The sequence below is a fragment of the Acanthaster planci genome, linkage group LG02 (assembly GCF_054643075.1).
Source record: "Acanthaster planci isolate LZ-2023a linkage group LG02, COTS_SCS, whole genome shotgun sequence".
Lineage (NCBI taxonomy): Eukaryota > Metazoa > Echinodermata > Asteroidea > Valvatida > Acanthasteridae > Acanthaster > Acanthaster planci.
Genome location: NC_141778.1, coordinates 33,348,710 through 33,369,935, shown reverse-complemented (window position 1 = coordinate 33,369,935; position 21,226 = coordinate 33,348,710). Strand labels below are relative to the sequence as shown.

Genomic DNA, 21,226 nt, shown 5'->3' with positions numbered 1-21,226 from the left:
CATACACAAGAGGGTGCATGCGAAACGATAACAGAAGGACAAAAAGTATTCCTACCATAAACATGTCATGAGCACCTGGTACGTGCTAGGCATCATCTTCAATTGACTTGGGAGGGATTTATTTTTGGTACCATTGCAGGCCTGTTAGCAGGGAATGGTACAAGTCATACATCTGTCCATTTCCGCTGCAAGAGGTCTGAAATACTTGCAGTTACTATTTATCTCCCGAATGACTCTAATAAATAATGACTACAATAATGCAATGCAAGCCACTCCATCTGTATCGAATTGAGCATTATAGTTTCCACTCTTGTTGTTTCTGTTGAATGATACAAATAAAAAAAATACATGTTTGAAACAGCTTCAAAAGGCCTAGTCACAGCTTGTCCAGTTGATTAGCATGTCACATATTTAGAGGTGTATATGAAGTTGAACAATTGTAGTGGTTCTGGCTTTCAAAATCCATAAGAAGAAATACCGGTAGATGTTTAAATGTGTTTCTGCCAAAACAAGTTTCCTGCTTATTGTGAGCTCTCCTTGCCTTAGTAAAGCATCACACAGCACATGAGTGGTGCCTTATATCTATGCAGAATGCTTATTATCTTCCAGCTGTGTCATTCCTGGTGCTGACCACAAACTTAGCTGCTGGTAGGAGAATGATTAGGGTGGAGCCCCACTGTTGCAGGGAAATAGGCATGACTGTTTCAAGAGGGTTGAAAAGCATTCCTAACATTTTTTTGCACCAGAAAATGACTAATTGAGAATTTTGTTTGTTTTGCGTGAGTTTGCCTATGAAAGGCCTGTAAATTGGACTTGTTTTAAAAGTCCTTTGCGTGATTGTGATGTTGATAGTCATCAATTTCCAAGGTTGACCAACATCAAAGCTATGAAATTGGCCTGATATAAATATTTTTTCACTCATCTCATATTGTTAACCATCATAAAATGAAAATCATGAAAGTTACATCACCCTGTAAACACAATACCTGAACCTCACCGGTCGTATTTGCAATAACAAAATTGTTCTGACTTGGATGACGTTTCAGTCACCTTTAGTGTTAATAATCACCCTGTCATTTATGGGACCTTGGAAGTTATGGATCATGAAGTTTGTATTTCACAGTTCTTTTAAATATTCATTTAGAAGAAGTTGTAGTTGCGTGGGGTAATAACATGCCGGTTTATGTCATCGTTTTTTGTACATGTATTTCAAAATATGTTAGAAGCACAGTGCTTTCTTGCAGTAAAGTAGATTACAGCCAAATAATAAACAAATTCTGTACTTAATCATGTTTGAAATTGTACAAGTAGATTGGAAAGAATCCAGTTGAGAACCACAATGTTCAATGAAATATGTGATTTGAAAGGCAGAAACATTTGAGTGGCTTGTGTGAGGGAAGGCGGCATGACAGATTATATGGTTTTGCTTTTAATCACTGGACATAATGTGATTGAATTTGTGTAATGAGGTTACCAGAGTCTTCTTGCAGTTACCTCTGGTTTTTCCTCAAAAGTTACCCTGACAGCTGGTTTGGGGGAGAACATGAAACACCCAAGTGTGCGAAAATCATCTCAAGTAAACTGATTTTAACCTATATTTCCGGCCTCTCCAAGTTGAAGTCTCTCCCTCTGCAAAATGTTGAAATCCCCTGAGATCTGTCATTGCAAACCTTGGGCAAATTACCCTACTGTCTGCCAAAAATGTTAACGGTGCTTGCCTTTCGGGTCATACAGTTTCCCCATCTACTTATGGCCCACTGCGGCCTACGTGTACAGTACATTTACTCCCTACATTATGATTATATGTGTAAATACAATCTGGCCCAGCATATGGGGCAAGTGTATAACCAGGCTAGCTGTGCAGTGTCCACAAGCTATTACATTCATTAAGATTGGAAGTAATGATATGTTTTCGCTGTGGGATGATTGTCGTCGGAGTCCGCCCGGAAATTCACAGGATTGCTTGTCCGAAGGGGGTAAAAGAAATCACCTCCATAATTATACATGTGACCCTAGACGCCTTCTAGCACTAGCATTTATGCATTAAAGCTTGCCTGAGTGACAGAAAATTATTCATGAAGTGAAGGTGCTGATCTGTGTTTTTTCTTTTTGTGTATTTTTGTTACATTCCTATGCAGGAAGATTTGCTTTGTTGTGAGGTCTGCTTAGTTTGTAGTTTGGAAAACCTACACATTGGATGTTATACATTGTATATTAGTTACTGCATTTTACATTGCTGTTGACCAGCTACTACTGTATACATCCATTTACATCAGTTACAACAAAAACACAAATATGAAAAGCATTGACAACAATTCACCCATTTCAGCCAATCTTTCAAATGATCCCTAGCCTTACAGTTCCTGCTTGTTCAAAAATTAACCTTCTTTCCTATTTATTAGTGTCATAGATGATGGGCTTAATCTCACGCTGGCTTAATATTGGATGTCTGTGCATCCCAGTGCACCTGTGTCAACACTATTGACATAACGTTGCCCCCTCGTTCCCTGGAAAATGGTTAATGATTCTCTTTCCCAGCTTTATGGTTCCTGAGGTTAATTATCTATAGCTGACCTTGTATTTTTTCTTCCTCTCTCCTGGGGTGTCATTTCTGTGAGGCTACAAAGTGTTTTCTTTTCTGGACTGAACTGTTTCATAGTGCTTATATTTCTGTGGCTGTTTTGTAGAAAGAAGTTTGCTTTGGTAATTTGTCAGACAGGTTTGTTGGAATGTATCACCTCCTCAAAAATTACAGGTCTTCTCTCTGCACGTATCCTGCAGCTACCTATATTTGGTGGAATGAGTTATGTTTGAATTGTGTTCATAAATTGATGGCATTTTTAGTTCCATTATGTTCCTACTATATTGACTGATTTTCTAAGATGTCGTTCCACACGTTAATTTGTTTCCCGTGGCATAATTGTGTGTGGTCCCCTGCTAGTGCTAGTGACTATGTATTGCTGATTTCTATGCATGAGAATTTCCTCAAGTATTCGGGGAGGTTTTGAATTTGAATCAGATTTTGTGTTGCCAACATACAGAGGGCTCTTCAATTGTACCCTGAATTTTTTTGGCACTAGAAAGGTCCTTTATTCTTCTCTTCTGTGCACCCGATTGAAGGGACCCTAGTCATCACCCTTTGCACACTTCACACCCTTTGAGGACTTCCCCTAAGCAAACAGTGGCCTCCCTGACCCCAGCATGAAAGCCAGCCTCTTCTCCTGGGAGATATTTTGTGTCTTTCCCCCACGACCCTCTCACCCTGCTCCTGGTGGTTGCATGCCAACTGCCTTGCAACTGCTCAGCCCTCTCTGCCTGATGGACGGCTCCTGGCACTCCAGTTGACAGGCCCTTAAATATTGTCATTCAGGGAGCCATTTTTGAGGATTGTCCTGCTCAATTCCATTGAGCTTCTAAGCAGGAAAGGAAGGCTTACTTTGTGGAGCTTAATCTGCATTATTATTTGGAATTTCCACCAGATGTAGCGTTGTTATACATGAACACGAACACAGCATACATGTACATGTATGTATTTGGTAGGATTTTCAAGATTCCTCCCTAATCAATCTTTCTGCAAGAAATTAATGACAAATTCTTTGTACTTCAAATGACCATCAACTCCATGTAAAGTAAAACTTACAGCGTGTGGTCTATATCTTCCTCCACACAGGAAAATCCATCCAATCCTCCTGGTACCGGTAGATTTTCTAAGGTTGTTGGAGGGTCAGAAACAGCAAATGTGTGCATATCAAGGCATGAACATAGTTAACTCTGCAGTTGAGGTCTGTCACATCTAAGAGACTTTGTATAACAATTTGCATTGCAGTCATGGTCGGTTCACACGTGTCATAACTATGGTGGAACTCTCTGACTCTCCATGCAGATTACTGTCCATGACAATGGCAGTCCTTCCCAGAGTGCCATCACCCACGTCATCGTCCACATCCAGGACGAGAATGACAACCCACCAACATTCAATGAGGGTGCCCTGGTCAGCATCAACGTACCGGCCCAGGATCGCACAGATGAGCCCCGCATCATCTACGTGGCAATGGCCTCGGATAAAGACATTGGTGAGAACGGGGAGCTAAGTTATTACATCCGGGAGGGAAACAACGCTGGCAAGTTTGACATTGATCCTACCACAGGCATCATCTCAACCACCAAGTTGCTGATGGAAGGAGACCAGTATAATCTAGTGGTGAGTACATGTGCAAATGCAAAAACAAATTGTCGTGTAACTGGTTTACTTCTTACAGAGAGGCACTTGAGGGGGGTGCTCATTTTTTGGGAGGGGGGGACACTGGGCTTGATCACTGTTAAAACACCGACCAAGGTAGACTATCACCAGATTTTTTTGCTGTCTCTGATTTCTGAATGAAGAAAAGTGAACGAAGTTCACTGCCTTTGGCCTAACTTTTTTAAACCACAAGGTACATGTACTATCAAACCTTACTCCCAAGAGTGTGCATACAGTTATGTAGGAATCAGAAGATTTAGCCCTGATGGGGGAAAAAATTATTCTCAGCAAATCAGAATACTCAGTGGCAGCGTTTTAGCTAGCGAGCCATGCAGCTGTGTTTTGCATGGCCAGTTTTGTGAAATCATGGCTCATTTTTCAAGCACGGCCTGGTGGTGCAAATCAAGCCGTGCACTACTTAATTTGAGGCTTGTGTAATCTAGATCCCGAAAAATGTGAAAATAAAATCTGAGCTACAATTCTGTCTTTTCTCATGTTTTTCCCCCATCAACCAATAGAAAATATGCTGCAGTAAAGTACATGTACGCTGGGATTATGGTTCAGACGTTTGGTTCGAACATACCAACACCGGCAGGCGTGTTCCCTTACTTATAAATAATAAACTACAGCACCGTATCTATCAACTTGTAACAAAATTAATACAGGGAGCCATACTTGTTCACCAGCGATCAATCATACATTTAATCAACCTCATTCCCATGGCAATCATTAGCTTCCATATTGGGCCCACTCTCGCACAAGGTAGTCCATAGGGAGGAGGTTGACATATAATTGTTTCGGGGTTTACCCTGCATGTTCACTATATCATCCAGAATGAAACAAAAACTAACAGAATTTCTTCTCAAAGGCAAGGGCTGGCCTACACGTAATCTTTGTTATTGTCAATAATCAGCACAAAGCTTGTTTAGGTTCTTTTACCTTAACAATGGAAAAAATGGTTGAACTCTTCCGATGCCATGTTCAAACTCATGCACAAGCGCGAGCACGTGGCCTGCCTGTGGTGTACGTGGGTACGTGTAGAGTGTGCATGTGCACACATACTACACGTATAAGATGTATTTTTTCATCCACATTGAAGTTGAGTCTTGTACTCAATTCGCTTGTTCTTAGCCAAATTGCTGAAGGACACATGTATGTAGGAATACTGGGATTCATTTTATATCATTATTTATTTTTGTTTGCTTATCAATAATCTGAATGTACGGTATTGCAAACAAGGCACAAGTACTGACCTGCATACCATTTTTTTTAAAAACTAAATGAAGTGGTAATGATAAATCTGTTCAAAGGTGTTTGTCATTCACTTCTTTGTTGCAGGGCTGCTTAATCACATTATATAAAACAACAATTGCACACAGTTTTACAATTTTTTTTTCTAAAAGCTGTTATTTTTTGTTCAAAAAGGCAAAACTCTCACAAGGAAATGTTAGAAATTCATCAGAGACCACCAGAGAGCATCCAAAGCAGGCAGAGCTTCCAGGGCCCTTAAGTAGGCCTTGTATCCTGGCCGTAAGGGACTTCGCTCTGCGCACTCGTGTCGCATGCTTCCCGCACAAATTTTGGACTCTAACAAGATTGCACTCCTTGTGTTTCATTTTGCACTCCCACTTTTCAAATCCTAGCCAAAACACTGCTCAGTGGAAATCATTTGACAGTAAGATCAGTAAGATCAGATTTGATCAGTAAGAAGTGCTACATATTTCATGACACTTTGACCTGCAGCCTACTGTTACTTGGCAGATGTTTCAGTGCTTCATGACATTCTACCCTGAGCAGCTCCAAGGAATAAGCCCCTATTTGTCTACTATTATAACCTGATCTAATCTCCGTGGGTTACTACTCACCACATAGTTTTTGCAATCCTGAAATGAAAGAGAAACTATTTTGAAGAAATTTTGTTTATGTCTTGCCAATTCCCCAACAGCTGGAGGTACTTGACAATGGCCGACCAACCCAGCAGTGGGCTAGATTCCGGCTGGTCATTCTGATCTCAGCACCTGTGGCTGAGTCCCCCAACCCTCCCATGATAGTGGACGCCATGGACGGTGCTGTATCGGAGAAAGATCCTTTTGGGACATTCGTCACCAACATCTTTGCCTATGACCCAGATGATGATGACCTTTGGTATAGCATCAAAGGTAAATGGCATACATCCTTCAGTTTACGTTCACTTTATTCTTGTACATTTTTTGCTTGTCGTAACTTCACAAATCATCTTGTCAAGATGGTGATTTGATGGCTCTGATGATTGTATTGGTAAAAACTTACAAAGACTTTTAATAAGGTTTCCTGTTGGGCACTTAAGCATGGATACACTCAGACACCCATCTGTTTTATGCATTTGGCAGAGTGATTTATTTTAAGATTCAACTAATTGAGTTCTTTAATCAGTATTTCAAATGTTTTTACTCTTCTTTTTCTCACTGAGGCCAAATCTCCATAAGAGTAGTTATATTTGATAATCTGTTGATGATGCTTTGTTTTTTTTCTGTAGCTGGTGATGATAACAACAATTTCTTCATGCAGCCATCGAGTGGCATCATCTTCGTAGCTTCCAAACTTGATGCTGAGAGGCAGTTGACATATGATCTGACTATTGCTGTCTCAGACGGATTCCATGAAGTCACTCAGACTGTATGTTTGCCATTTCCTCCTTTAAATTTAGAGATGTTTAAATATTTTAACTTTAAAAATGTACAATTTTTTATCACTTAATTTGGAAATAAAGAAAGGGGCCCAATCAGCCCTTTCCAGTTTCCAAACTTTCACAAACCTTACAACTTCTCAAAATCTTGCCTCTCTAAAATAAAAACTTTTCTCTGGAAGAGTGCTCTTTTGGATAGTGCAGGGATCTCCCAGATGATGTAAAATGACATGGAAATTCAATTCCACTGAAACCCTCTTTACAATTACACCTCATCTATGCATAAAATGCTTATGTGAGAGGTATTTGAATGTAAAAATGAACTTTTCCATTGTGAGTGGTGTGATTGATTTTGTTGTGGACTTTTTGGTTTGAATGTGTACCCCCTGACAGATACGTGTCTCAGTCCTGAATGCCAATGATAACCCACCCCTCCTGGAGCAGCTGAAATACACCGTGGACATCTATGAGAACACCACCATTGGCACGGAGATCCTGCAGGTGCGGGCCAGTGACCGGGACCGCTCCGACCGCCTGACCTACTCCCTGAAAGGTGCGGCTGATCAGACCAGCCTGTCCATGTTCCGGGTCCACTCCAAGACAGGCATGCTGACCACCATTGCCCCACTGGACCACGAGATGCGACACCGGCATGTACTAACCATCCAGGTCAAGGACCACACCCTAGTCACTCACCGCAACTACACCCGGGTGGTGGTCAACATCTTGGACTCCAATGACCACGCCCCAGAGTTTGGTGCCTCTGCCTATGAGGGGCGGGTCTTTGAGACAGCTGCTGTGGGAACGCAGATTACTCAGGTATATGCGTACGACAAAGACCAAGGAACGAATGCTGAGGTTACGTATTCCATCATATCAGGTGAGACTTGATTGGTACCCTAGCCTGCTCATCCCTTCCTATTTGAATCAATCATTCAAGAAGTATGACATCATAAAGACAAGAGGAGTTAACCAAAATTGAATTTCCAACTTCATATCTGGCATCATTATATCAGGACACGATTTGCTTAAGTGTAAAAATTGATCAGATTCAATCTATAACTTTATCAATAACTATTAGAATCTGCGTAGATTCAATTTGTCTACCCTAAACTAAGATATCTTTGAAGTTTTCTCATATGAATCATTATCATCATTCTTAACCTTATCACTCTTTCACTGAAAGTTACATATACAATCAGAACATGCAGAGATTCTCTTTAGAAAATGCGAGTTTACCTAAACCAGGGTTTCTTGGAAGTTCTCGCCAGTGAAATAATTGTCATCATTCTTTGACTTTTAACCTTGTGTATTATACATCCATCATCTTAGAAAATGTTCATTATCACTAAAAGTGTGCTAGTGTTCCCTTCAAATCTTAGCACAAACAAGTTAAAACTTGTCAGCCCTAGAACTGACCCCCAAACCAAGGTACATTGTTGGATTATCAAGTCCATTGATACCTCTACCTTCAAAGAGAGCTCAGTGCCAAGCCTCCCTTTTTTCCAGCAAGGTGCTCCTTCAATTGTTAAGGTCATTCAACCCTCCACATAAATGGCTGTCACTATCCCACAACAAAGTACACGCAGAGCATTCTCTCACTGTAATGAACCTACCTAGTAGATGGCTGTATGACTAGCTCTAATCTGCAAACATTCTGTTCATTCAGTGCATGAAGCCACTGAAAATCAGCATGTAATGAATTTGCTCTTGTAATTGCCAGGGGAAAAAGGCAGACACACACAGTACTGTGACAATGTTGATTAAAAGGGGGGATAATTTGTCACTGCTACAAAAGCATCCAGGGTAGCGCTGTTTCCTATCAAAGAAACACAGTGCATTAACAGTGAGCATCCATTGTTATTGCCCAATACTTCTTTTGTTAGATGTTAGTGGAATGGGCATCATGTAAGTACTTGGCAAAGGTATAATCCAGGGGGTTTCAAGGAAGTGAAGGGGAGAGGTCTCCTCTGTGTGGTTTTGTGCTGTGTGTCATTCATGTGGCACATTCTGGAAAAGCTAGGGCACAGAGAATGTTCTGTGATTGCTGAGGGTTCCCCATTTGTTGGTATCATTGTAATAGCATAAAACTTCCCTGACCTCCCCCCCCTGCTAACATGATGAAAACCTTGTGGGACAAAATAACCTCCTGGCTTCAGTGGCAAGTTCTTGCTCTTTGCGAAGGCTAATGTTGCAATGATTTTCCTGTAGTGAGGTACCCTGGTAGTACATAGAAGCTGAATAACTTGTCATTAAAATCAACTCTAAGTTCTTTAGGGAGCAAATGTTTTCCTGGAGTAAGCAATGAAGGTTGGTTTATAGACAGGTAAAAAATTCCAATTTGAAACTAGAGAAGTACATGTATTTTCATATCGATTCCACATTCTGACTATGTGCGTTCCATGATCTCATTTTCCCCCTGTGTATTATCATCCTCATGGAATTCTCTTTGATCATTCTTTTGTTGTTTTCCCCTTCTTATGTGTTTAATAACAGTCAACAGGCAAGACAGACCGCAAGGTTTGCTTCATTTTGAACACTTTTCCTGGACATTTTTGATGCGTGCATGTCTCTCATTCTCATACTAATGTATAAAATTCTGCGGGTTTTTCCACTTGTGTCTGTGTCCCTGATCAATTTAATTGGGGAGTTACTCTATTTTGTCAAATGGCAAATATTATACAACTGGATGGTGTACATGTATGGTGAAAGTTCAGGTTGGTGATATTACTGCAAATTGTGGTGGAGTAGCACTTCCTCTGGGCCTTTCACCACTGAACACCTTGACTTGACAGGGGCCTCAGTTTTATTTTTAATATTCCTACCCAGTGTGTTGTTGTCCTCTTTACATTAACCCTCTTCATTCTTTCATGCAACTCATGCTGAAACGGACTCGTAAATAGAAATGAGTTGGTTTTCTTTTCTTTCAATTGTTACATTAACAAATGATACAAATAAAATGAGACTGGAAGACCCATTTGAAGAAATAGAAAAATTCAATTAAAAGTTATGAATCTTCCATTAGGGACATAGGCGTAACAGTTTTGAACTGAATTCATAATGTTAGGTTTTAACAAGAAATGCTGCATCCACAGTGTATACCAACATGTATGTGTGTCATAGAATTCCTTGTGTATCCATACAACTAGTGATGGACTGCAGTGTTGATGAATGGAATATCCATACAGACCATAGTGTTATAGACCATAGCATTTTACAGACAACTGGACTGAGAGAGCTATTTACCCATATGACACACATAGTTACTAATGTCATGTAATGAAGTGAATGCATCTGTCATATCATATGTAGTTGCTTGCATTACAGAGGCAGCTTTGTGCATGATTCTGCCCGTTCTCCTTCATATAAATGTGTATTGACAAAGCATTGAAACAAGTGCCAAATACACAGTGTTTCCAATCATGAATTTAAAAGATACATGCAATGCAAGTGGGTAATCATTGTGTCCAAGGAGTGTGCATCTTCTGTAGCTGTCTTGTCCTCTTAATCCTTTGAAGTAAATTCTCAACAGTTGAACATTCCTTGTGAGTTGTTCGAAAACTGTCTCTTTGCACTTGTGAGGATAGATTTCATGCACACTGGAAAAAAAAATGGATCTCACTTATCTACTTTTCCTTGTCCTGTGTAAACGGAGAGTGTATTGACTTCAGAATCAAACAGTAGTCTCTTCTCAATACTAAGTCCTCTTGTGATGTGCTACTCTTACTCTTTAATGAGAACTCAGGATTACTGTTCTCAGGCCTGGATTCCAGGATTTACCATTTGCACTTGTTTGTAGAGATAAAAAACATCTCTGTATAAATGCTGGCAGAGTCTAACACAGTCCTTAATCCTTCAAGTTTGTGTGATTTTCACACAGGTGATCCAGGGGGTTACGGTTAGAAAAGCAATAATGAGCTGTTGAATAATTTGGAGTATTGTGTTCTTCTTTGCCAGGCAACATTGGTGAAGCTTTTAATATTGACCCAATCCTGGGTATTATCACTGTGGGAAAGGAGCTGGACCGCAAAGAGAAGGCCATCTATGACTTGACTGTCAAGGCTAAAGACCATGGCGCTCCCTCTCTTAGTAGTTTCACTACTGTCACCGTGTCTGTCACCCTGTCCAACAATGCCCCACCTAAGTTCTCCCAGGCTGAGCACATTGTGGAGCTGATGGAGAATGGCCGGCCCAACCAGTTTGTGATGGAGGTGGTGGCCGTCAGCCGCTCGTCAGTGTACTACCGAATCCTGGACGGCAACCATGCCCGGCGGTTTGACGTGAATGCCAACACAGGCGTGATCACCACGGAGGTCTCGTTGGACTTTGAGGAGCAGATGTACTACAACCTGACCCTAGAGGCCACTAACATGGTTGGACTGAGCTGCACAACCCAGGTGCTGATCCACGTACAGGATGTCAACGATAACCCGCCATTCTTCACTGCCACCAACTATGAGGGCAGTATAACCGAGTCGGCACCATTATCCAGCGTAGTCCTGGATGCAGCTAACCAGCCCCTGGTCATTGCTGCCCTGGACACTGACTCAGATCGCAATGCCCAGCTTGTTTATGAGATTGTGGAGCCGGATGCCCAGAAGTACTTTATGATTGACCCTAGCACTGGTGCTATCCGCACCCGTATGGCTCTTGACCACGAAGACATTTCGCAATTTGACTTCAGCGTTCAGGTCCATGACTCTGGAGACCCCGAGCTATGGGCAGCCAGTCCAGCCCACGTCACCATCCACATAGTCGACATCAATGACTCACCACCAGAGTTCACCCTAGACATCTTTGAGGCCAACCTCCTTCTGCCAACCTTCGAAGGGGTGACGGTCCTGACCTTAGAAGCCGTGGACCTAGACACTGTCAGCATCTCCCAGCTAGAGTACTCCATTATCACTGGTAATCAGGGCAAGGAATTCACTGTAGATGCCACCACCGGGGTCCTTGTTGTCGCTGATAGCTCAAATATCCAAGGAACCTACGAGCTTGGCGTTCGTGTAACTGATGGATTGTACTACGGTTATGCAGAGGTAATTGTCACCTACCCTCATGAATATAACAACTTGGAATTTGATTCCTCTGCTTGTTGAAGAGATTCTGTTTTTCAAATAGGAAAAAAAAGATAGTTTGGACCTTTCACATACCATACAAAGCATTCCAATCTGAGTATGTTTCTGATATTTTGACTTAAAATGAAAACCACATTAAGGTTTCTATCAAAAAAGAGGTCAAAAGAGAAGTTCAAAGTATGCAAAGCCCTTGTTTAGATGTCAATCAATTTGTTCTTTTAAACATGTAGCTTACTCTTCTCTTCCCATCAGGTATCCATCCAAGCTGTGCCCCGCACTGCCTCAGAGCTGCGCTTTGCCTTGGACGACATTTACACGGTCATCCAGGAGAATGACACCACAGTGCGAGACCTGGCCTTCCTGAACGTGCTGGGCAATGGACTGAACGAACCCCTGACCTACTCCATCCTCAACCCAGATGGCATGTTTGACATCCGCCCCACTTCAGGAGTGTTGAGGAACACCGGCGTGGCTTTTGACCGAGAAAAACAGGACCAGTACAATGTCGTAGTGGAGGTATTAAAAAAGGACAAAAATCTTGAATTGTACTGTTTATGTCTCATCCGTTGTATGTGTACTGGATTCAAGGTATGCTCCTTGTTGTAAAAACTTTGGTGCTCATGACTTGTACATTTAGCTGCTTTACTCGGCTTCTTTGTGGAAATATAGCACATCATTCTTTTTGACAAGCAGAGCCAATTACCAGTTTAAAGGTATTGATTTATGAGTCATTTTGATTGGTAACCTTGTGCTGTGTTGTACTTTCAGCTAATTTTAATGCTCTATCTCAATCTTAACAGGCACGAGATATGCGGGATCCCCCTCGCATGGCCCATGTGATTGTGCACGTGGAGATTCTGGACGTCAATGATAACGTGCCGGTCTTTGTGCATCACCTCTTCAATGCCATCGTTCAAGTGGATGCTAATATTGGTGAAGTTGTCAGACAGGTAAGCAGACAGATGTCAGTGTTCAATTCTACGGTTTTCAAAATAGCATAATGTTACCTTTTTTAACTCAAAATATAAAATACATTATAAGGGAATCTGAGTTGGATGGGAATTGAACCTTTGAAGTACTGTAGCTGCACATCCGTTTTAGTTGATGCAGTATTTCACTTGTGATCTGATCACTGAAGATGAAAAACAATGATTACTTCATTTTTTTTCCTACCAAAGGTGACTGCTGTTGATAGGGACAAAGGTCTGAATGGTGAGGTTAAGTACACCTTGGTGGAAGGTGGTGAAGGTCACTTTGACATCGACAGCACCACCGGCACCATTGTGGTGAGGCGGCCCCTCAGAGCCAACTCTCAGAACAAGAACTTCACCCTCAAGATCAAAGCCAGTGACAAAGGTAAGTCCAACCTGTTAAAGGATCTTTTCTGCTTTTCTTGTCTTGCGAAGAACCAAAGATCGAGATTGATATTATATTCGTCACTGAATTTTGAGATTTGGAAACTCCACGCGAAGACTTGATGAATACCAAAGAAAAATGGAAATAACCCAAACTAAATTTGTTGAATGTTTCCATTTTAGGCGTGGAATTGCGATATACATGTATGACGTGATTTGGATAAGTTTGTGTTTGTGTGTCAGACATAGTTTCACTTCATTGTTTTGACAGAGCACTTTCTTGTTATTCAGTATAATGGTCATAGGTACAAGTTTTAGGTACCTTGCCAGGATCAGCTGTTGCTTGAAGATTGAGTTAATCTCAGCTTCTTTTCTTGTAGAAATGATATCCTTTATAAAGTGATTTTTCAGGCTGTCCTTGTCACTATGCTATTAAGTTTACCATAAGTCAGTTGTCAGATAACTGAGGACAAGTGTAAAATCCCCAGTCCTCAAGTGTAAAGACAAGTGTAAAGGTCTGGATGAAATCAGTGATGAATCTTGGGTGGATTAACGTTGAACTGAGTTGAATCCTGGCTGCTGGTGCAGACTAACCCATGCCGCTGTGTTGGATTACCTCTTCCTCAGGAAAGCCCCGTCACAGTGCTGTGGTGGACGTACCTATCACTGTCCAGAACAAGGCCATGCCACTCTTCCAGGAACAGTACTACCAGGCCTCCATCCTTGAGAACATACAGCTGCACTCAGCCATCATTCAGATCCAGGCCATCAGTCCCCATGGTAGAGATGTCCTCTACAGTGTCAGTGGCGGGGACCAGTTCAACCAGTTTGACATTAACCCCAATACAGGTAGGTCCTACAGGGGAACCAGTGAACCAATTTCCCATGCATGGGGAAAACAGTCATCTTTATGAACACTTATAGGCATGTTCTAATTAGATTTTGCACCATCAACCATGCAGTCATTCATTTGCTTGATAATTTTGTTAGCTTTATGAAGTGACTTGATAATTTTTATACATGGCCTTTACCAGGTGTGGTTAACGTCATCGGCCCGATTGACTATGAGAGTCAACAGGCTTACAGACTGACCATCCAAGCCAGTGACACTCTGACAGGGGCCTTTGCTTCTGTCATGCTAGACATCACGGTCTTAGACATCAATGACATTGCCCCCAGCTTCCATCAGAAGGTGTACCAGACCACCCTGTCAGAAGCAGTGTCTGTAGGATCCACAGTGGCTCGGGTGCAGGCCTCGGACCTAGACTCCCCGGCCAACAGCCGAATTGAATACCGGATCATCACAGAAGGGGAAGTTGCCAGCTTCTTCCACCTGGATCCAGACAGCGGCCTGATCTTGACCTCCCAGGTCCTGGATTATGAACGCTACCCACGCCATGACTTCGTAGTGCTGGCCACCGACTCTGGGGTTCCCATGCTAAGTAGCGAGACTCGTATCACTGTGTTGGTGCTAGATATGAATGATAACCCACCAGTGTTTTCTCAAGCACAGTATGAGTGCACCGTGAGTGAGCTGGCTGCCAGGGGCGAGTTTGTGACTGCAGTCACTGCCACCGATCCTGACATATCTGACACTGGGAAGCTGACGTATTCCATCGTGTCTGGCAATGACAAAATGGCATTTGCTGTCAATAGTAAAACAGGCAAGTGAGAGTTTTTCCTTTCTGCATATGTTTACCTTGTATTTACTGTTGAAAAATTATCTAAGAAACTGTTCAAAAATTCACATGAAAATTCAAGTAAAATGACACATATTTCTTGGTACTAGTGGTATTTTTGTTGACTTGATCAACTTACCAAGTATCAACTGTGTCATCCTTTTATCTGGCTTTCTCACCATGGCAAATGTCAAACAAGTATTTTAAATTTGTTCCTTCAGGTGTCATCAGTTTGTCCAACACCCACGAGCCCAGTCTGGCCTCCCGCTACACCCTCAACGTGTCCGTTTCAGACCGCGTCTTTACCAGTTCAGCCCAGGTGCGTGTCAGCCTGGCCCCAGTCAACCGCCACGCCCCCGAGTTCAGCCTCAGTGAGTACAACATCGAGTTCCCCGAGAATGAGACCGCAGGGGGCGTGGTCTTCCAGGTGGTGGCCAACGATGCTGACGAGGGTCCCAATGGTGATGTCACCTACTCCATCATCGGCCACGAGGCCAGGATGAGGTTCGAAATCGACAGCCACTCAGGTAAGTTTGCCCTCTGTTGATAACAAGGAATAAACAAGTTCTATTATAGATAATGGGGGGGGCTGAAGAAATAAGGACCTCTCCTGAAATGGGAACAAATCTCAAATTAAAAATATAATCACATTGTTTCTGTTTATTTTCTGGTATTTAATTTCTAACAAACCCTTGCCTTGAATACAGTGTTCAGTAAAGAAGGCATGGAGACGTGTGGGTTTTTAACAAACGTGTTTCTCTGTAACCAACCTGTGCTTCTGCTCATTATTGTTGGATCTTTTGCTTTTAAAAATATTGTTGGCATTATAGTCTAGTTATCTTCAAGTTTGGAATCCGTTGCATTCTGATCATTAAAAATCGACAAATCAATTCTTTCAACTTTGTTTCTTGCTGACAGTCAGTTGACAGTGATGCGTCTCGCCTCTCACTGGATCTTTCAAATTGACAGTGATTACTTCTTTCTTTTATCTGTTTTTCTTTATTCTGGTATTTAACAGTTTCTGTACAATTTCCCAGGTTTTATGTTTACTAGGGTGGAATTTGAACGTGATAACGCTAAACCACTAGGTAAAACCCTCCCAGAGGAATGAATGGGATTTGTTTTTTGTTGATTCTCTGCTTTCAGCCTGCTAACAAGTGTGAAGTTTGGCTTTGAAACATATCCTCAATAATGATCACACAAATAATGATTTTTGTCTGCACACTAATCTTCAACCGTCTGCACTGAGTGACAGAGTTGCTGCACATATTACATTGTCCATAATAATTCTATTATTTTTGTTCATCTGACTTCTAACATAAGAATTTTAAGGCTTGTTTTTAGTGGGGAAGATGCCAGTTTTATTTCTAAATTTCAAAGAACTGTCCATTGCACAGTTGAAAGATAGTTTGATGGACAAATTTAGAATTCTGAAGAATATTTGGAGACATTCTTGTATTCCTAGTAAATCATGTTTCTTGATGGTTGGAGGCAAAAGGCTGTAGTCGTTTCTTGTCCCTCTCACAGTTTTAATCTATAACATGTGGTCAGAAGAAAGAAATATTGTAACTAGGTTTGGTTTCTTCAGTTTTGCCCGTACCCCAATATGTTCCCTTTCTTGTTCAAGGGAGTCCAATGTATAATATAAAGCCTGCATGTACATATACTCTACCACACATCAGTATGCATGTACAAATATGGACCACAACTACTGTTAATTACTTCTCTTGCTTCTCACAGTACAGCTCATCCTGAGTTCAAGGCATAACAAAATCCTGGACAATTCATGAGATCACAGTGAAAGTGAAAATTGTTTTTCTGAAAGTCATAGTTGAGATTTGAGTTTAGCCACAAAAGTGCAGACTACAGTAATATTTAAGCAAGACATGACAATATTGAGGTCTGTGGAATTGTGTCAAACCAATCCCTCACAATTGGTTTACAAAACATGTGTTTGTTTTTTTTAAGATCAAAGTACTTTTCACAAATCGAGTCATTATCTACCGTTGGGAAATTCACCAAACAGTGTGCCCTAGCCAAGACTAAACACACTGAAGCATTTTTGTCTGGGACCTGACATCCTGCCAATCTGGCCATGGTTTGTTTGAAATTGTAAGAAGAAACTTTCTCTGTACCCCTTTCCCAAGGCACACCCTGTGTTTATTTAACCTGATAGCATCCAGAAAGCCTAAATGTTTACACTCCACAGCAATTCAGGGCACTTTCACTTCATCATGATTTTGTCTGGTTGCATATCTGAAAGTACTTGAGAGTTCAACAAGTGATCCGTTATTCTGCAATCTTACTCACTGCACAGTGTATAGGACATTTATCCTCTGGTCTACACCATGCTTATTGTTGGCTGCTCAATGTAGCACTCTATTAATCTGGATAGTATGCAGTTTTTGTACAGTTAAAAGAGTCCCACCTATTGTTAATTGAGTATTATACATGCATGTACATTTGAAGCATTGTAACCCTTACAATATTTTGATTTTCTATGGGAACTTGGCTATTTCAAATTTAATTAATTGAAAAATCCCGTAAAAGGAATGTGAAATATCCCATTTGGCTACCCAGTCAAATTTGCCGGTGGAATCTTTGTTTATTTCAAACCTTTCAGAGGGAGTTTTGATGAGGCGTTTTTAATTTTTAGTTCCATCTGTTGTCCAACAGCTCGTTAAATCTGTCAGGTTGGGAAATCTGAAGTAATGTTAGGTTTATGCACTTGACATAATTAATCTATTGGTCTTGTAGAAAACACTAATTCATTATGAAGGTTTCTGTATTATTGCTTCATATCCAAGGGAAAGTTCTACTGCTCCAGTTCACACTACAAACCTTACAAATATAACTTGAGTTGTGAAACATCAACACAGCATAATCCCTGGCGCAATACATCCAACATAGAAGTGGTCAACAGAGCAGAGTGTTCAGACAAAATCAAAACAGACTTTGTTGGCAGGGTGGTATTATTTTGAAAATTTGAAGAAGTGGTTACCTTTTTAGATTTTTTTTCTAGTAGGTATAAAAATAGGGTTGGGGGAAGGGTAAACAGAACTTGGATGCCAAAAAACAATTCAGCAGTGTGTTAGAAATAGAAAAGGCAAAGATTGTGTTTCAACAGCACTTGACTTGCACATTGGGTTTCATGTTCTTCATGAGATTATGTCTCTGTTCACTCAGGTGAGATTCGAACCCGAGTCCCACTGGACCAGGAGAACTCTAAGGAGCGCACCATCAGCATCCCCATTATGGCATCGGACCCTGGTGGGAAGACCAGCTACACCAAGGTCAATGTCATCCTGACAGACAAGAATGACAACCGGCCGCAGTTTGAGCGGCAGCAGTATGAGGCGTTCATCCCTGCGGACTTGGAGGTCGGTTCCGAGATCATCAAGGTGAGTAGATGCTGGTCATGGCTGAAGGACTTAGACCCATTCTCATATTTATACTCAACCTTGCCTTCTAGTAGATCAGGGTAGTTGCATATTGTAGGGTACGACCTGGCTAACTTTCAAAAATCCCCTCAGGTCACACCGAAGAAAAAGAAAAAAAAATCAAGAAACCTCTTTCTTGCCAGATGGAATGTAATTGCTCTGCCCCCTGAACATTTCTTAACATTATGGATTAGTTTTTTAACATCATGGGATTTGTCTGAAACTTCAAGTCTTTGATAAACAAATTAGATTCACCTGTTAGTTCAGCTTTCTCATTTCCCATGTTTTTCTTTTTGAAATATGCTGATATCGCTCTTCAGAATCTTAAATTCATTCATGTTCTCTCCCTTGTCCCTTCTCAGGTTTCGGCCAACGATGCCGATCTAGGCAGCAACAGCCAGCTGACCTACTACTTTGACAATGGCACATCGGACAGCATCATCGACCAGTTTGAGATCAACACGCAGACAGGGCTGCTGTCTGTCAGGCAGTCATTGCAGGGCAAAGGTAAAAAATTTCCTCGTCAGTCACAGATCTGCCATGTCATCCAAAACAGATTCACATTAACATTTGGAAATCTCTATCAGAAATACTGAGTTTCAAGAAGGCCATTTCATCACAACAGGAATAGAAACTGAATCAAATGTTGGGGTTTGATTTCCTTAGAGCCTTCTTTTTACTTCATGTCAGTACTGTAATTTGCTCCTTTCCTTGCAGAGGGCACTCAGTTTGTATTCTTCATGAAAGCCACTGATAGTGGAGCGGTATCTCTCATTGGCCGTGTCCCTGTCAGTATTTACGTGCTCGGTTCTCATGATGAGCTACCCATCTTCCAAGGGCAAGAGCAAATGCTGAATTTTGAGCTGTCTGAGGACCACGCCATCGGAGATACCATCACCACACTGACAGCCCAGAGCAATCGGACTTTGATGTACAGCCTGGTGCTGGGAACAGACCCACGCACCAACCACCCGGCCAAGTTCAGCATTGGTCGTGATGACGGGGTACTGTCCGTCACCAGCCAGCTGGACTACGACACCTGCAAGTGGTACAAGTTGATCGTCAAGGCGGAGACTCAGGAAGTCCCTAGGCTTGCTAACTTCCTGGAGGTCGCTATCTCCGTGCTGGATGTCAATGATAACCCACCTGTCTTTGATGACTCCTCCTATGAGATCCGTGTGCCAGAGAACATCCCAGTGGACTCAGAGATCCTGCAGGTTCATGCCATGGACGTGGATTCTGCCATCTTTGGGCAGATCAGCTACAATCTTGCTCCCTCGGAAGAAGATGAGGACTTAGAGGCCTTGGACATGTTTGCAGTGGACTCAGAGACGGGAGTCATCAAGACCAAGGCTAGCCTGGACTGGGAGATGTTTCCCAGCTTCACCATGGTCGTGGTGGCCACGGATGGTGAAATAGGCGAGGTGCAGAACACAGCTGAAACTACAGTCCACGTAGTACTGATGGATTTCAATGACTCACCGCCCCGCTTCACCCACCCTTTCTACGCTGGCCAGGTGCTAGAATCTGTTGCTATAGGGACTGTAGTGACAGCAGTGTTGGCCACTGATTCAGACCTGGGCTCCAACTCCAATCTGGTGTACTACATCACTGAAGGGGATCCGTTTGGCCACTTTGCCATCGAGAGTAACTCGGGCCAAATATTTGTGTCCAGGGAGCTTGACAGGGAGTTGAAGGAAAGTTACAACCTGAATGTGACAGTGACTGATGGAGCTTACATGGATGCCACAATGGTCACCATCACAGTCCTGGATGTTAACGACAACACACCCATCTGTGCACAGGTATTTCATTCAACAAGCCAGGTTGCTGAATAAAACTGCTTAGGACATTTTTGCTCTCTTACCAAATCAACCCAGAACGAATTATAAGCAATATGCCCCACATGACATTTTGTGCATTTTTTCTTCTTGTTTTCTTGGTGTAACAAATCTGTGTATCACAAACATAATTGTATGCCTACCAGCACTATGAGTTTTGCGCCTGGTAGTAACATGATCTTAACCGTTTCTCTCAACCCACAGACTGTCTACTCAGATGACGTCACAGAGAGCCTGCCCTCTGGCACTGACATCATCCAAGTGTCAGCTACTGACATCGATGCTGGAGACAATGCAGTCATCACATACTCCTTGAGTGGAGATGATGCAGCCCTCTTTGCCATCAACCCGAGCACAGGTAGGAATCTTTGCTCAGACAAACTGCCCTAATCTTATTTCCAGTATATGTCGGAGGCTGTCTTCCTGTTCCGCTGAGATTTCTTGGAAGGTCTACATTTGAAAGTCCACTGATGATCTCTTAAATCATTTTATGTGACCTTTCCAGGGCAAATCAGCTCAGCAGGCCCACTGGACTACGAGACACAATCCCTGTACCACTTTGAGGCATTAGCATCAGATGGCAGTTTCTCCTGTGTCTCCCAGATCTTTGTGGGACTTCTGGATGAGAACGACAACGCTCCCGTCTTCTCATCCAGTGTGTATAATGAGAGTGTTAGTGAGAACACCACGCTGAACACCCTGCTGACGCGTATCCAAGCTATCGACCCTGACACAGGTAAACAAAAACTCCCAACACTCAATTCTGAGGGAAATCAGATTACTAATAGCAGAGTTGATCAAGCCATGCACATGTGAAAACTCAGCACTGTCCATGGCACGTTTGTACACAGTACCAGTGTCCCATTGGTAGGCACACCCTGTGTACACTGAGTTTTATGCATACTTGGCTGGGGACACTGAAAGTACT

General features: G+C 42.1%; 1 protein-coding gene across 6 annotated transcripts in view; it reads left to right on the top strand.

Annotated features, from left to right (window-relative positions):
- Window positions 1–21,226, top strand: part of LOC110988622 (protocadherin Fat 1-like) — a 92,734-nt gene that overhangs the window by 54,170 nt on the left and 17,338 nt on the right. For 5 of the 6 annotated variants that reach the window (XM_087132441.1, XM_087132440.1, XM_022252325.2 and 2 more), the window contains exons 5-21: window positions 3,884–4,201; window positions 6,186–6,399; window positions 6,756–6,895; window positions 7,299–7,785; window positions 9,402–9,425; window positions 10,863–11,944; window positions 12,236–12,499; window positions 12,784–12,933; window positions 13,162–13,339; window positions 13,966–14,187; window positions 14,373–15,002; window positions 15,239–15,544; window positions 18,204–18,418; window positions 18,820–18,964; window positions 19,175–20,262; window positions 20,503–20,656; window positions 20,804–21,034. In XM_087132441.1, the coding sequence (XP_086988567.1) occupies window positions 3,884–4,201; window positions 6,186–6,399; window positions 6,756–6,895; window positions 7,299–7,785; window positions 9,402–9,425; window positions 10,863–11,944; window positions 12,236–12,499; window positions 12,784–12,933; window positions 13,162–13,339; window positions 13,966–14,187; window positions 14,373–15,002; window positions 15,239–15,544; window positions 18,204–18,418; window positions 18,820–18,964; window positions 19,175–20,262; window positions 20,503–20,656; window positions 20,804–21,034 (5,848 nt within the window). The remainder of the gene's footprint in view (window positions 1–3,883; window positions 4,202–6,185; window positions 6,400–6,755; window positions 6,896–7,298; window positions 7,786–9,401; window positions 9,426–10,862; window positions 11,945–12,235; window positions 12,500–12,783; window positions 12,934–13,161; window positions 13,340–13,965; window positions 14,188–14,372; window positions 15,003–15,238; window positions 15,545–18,203; window positions 18,419–18,819; window positions 18,965–19,174; window positions 20,263–20,502; window positions 20,657–20,803; window positions 21,035–21,226) is intronic. The other variant, XM_087132439.1, reaches the window with a different exon arrangement.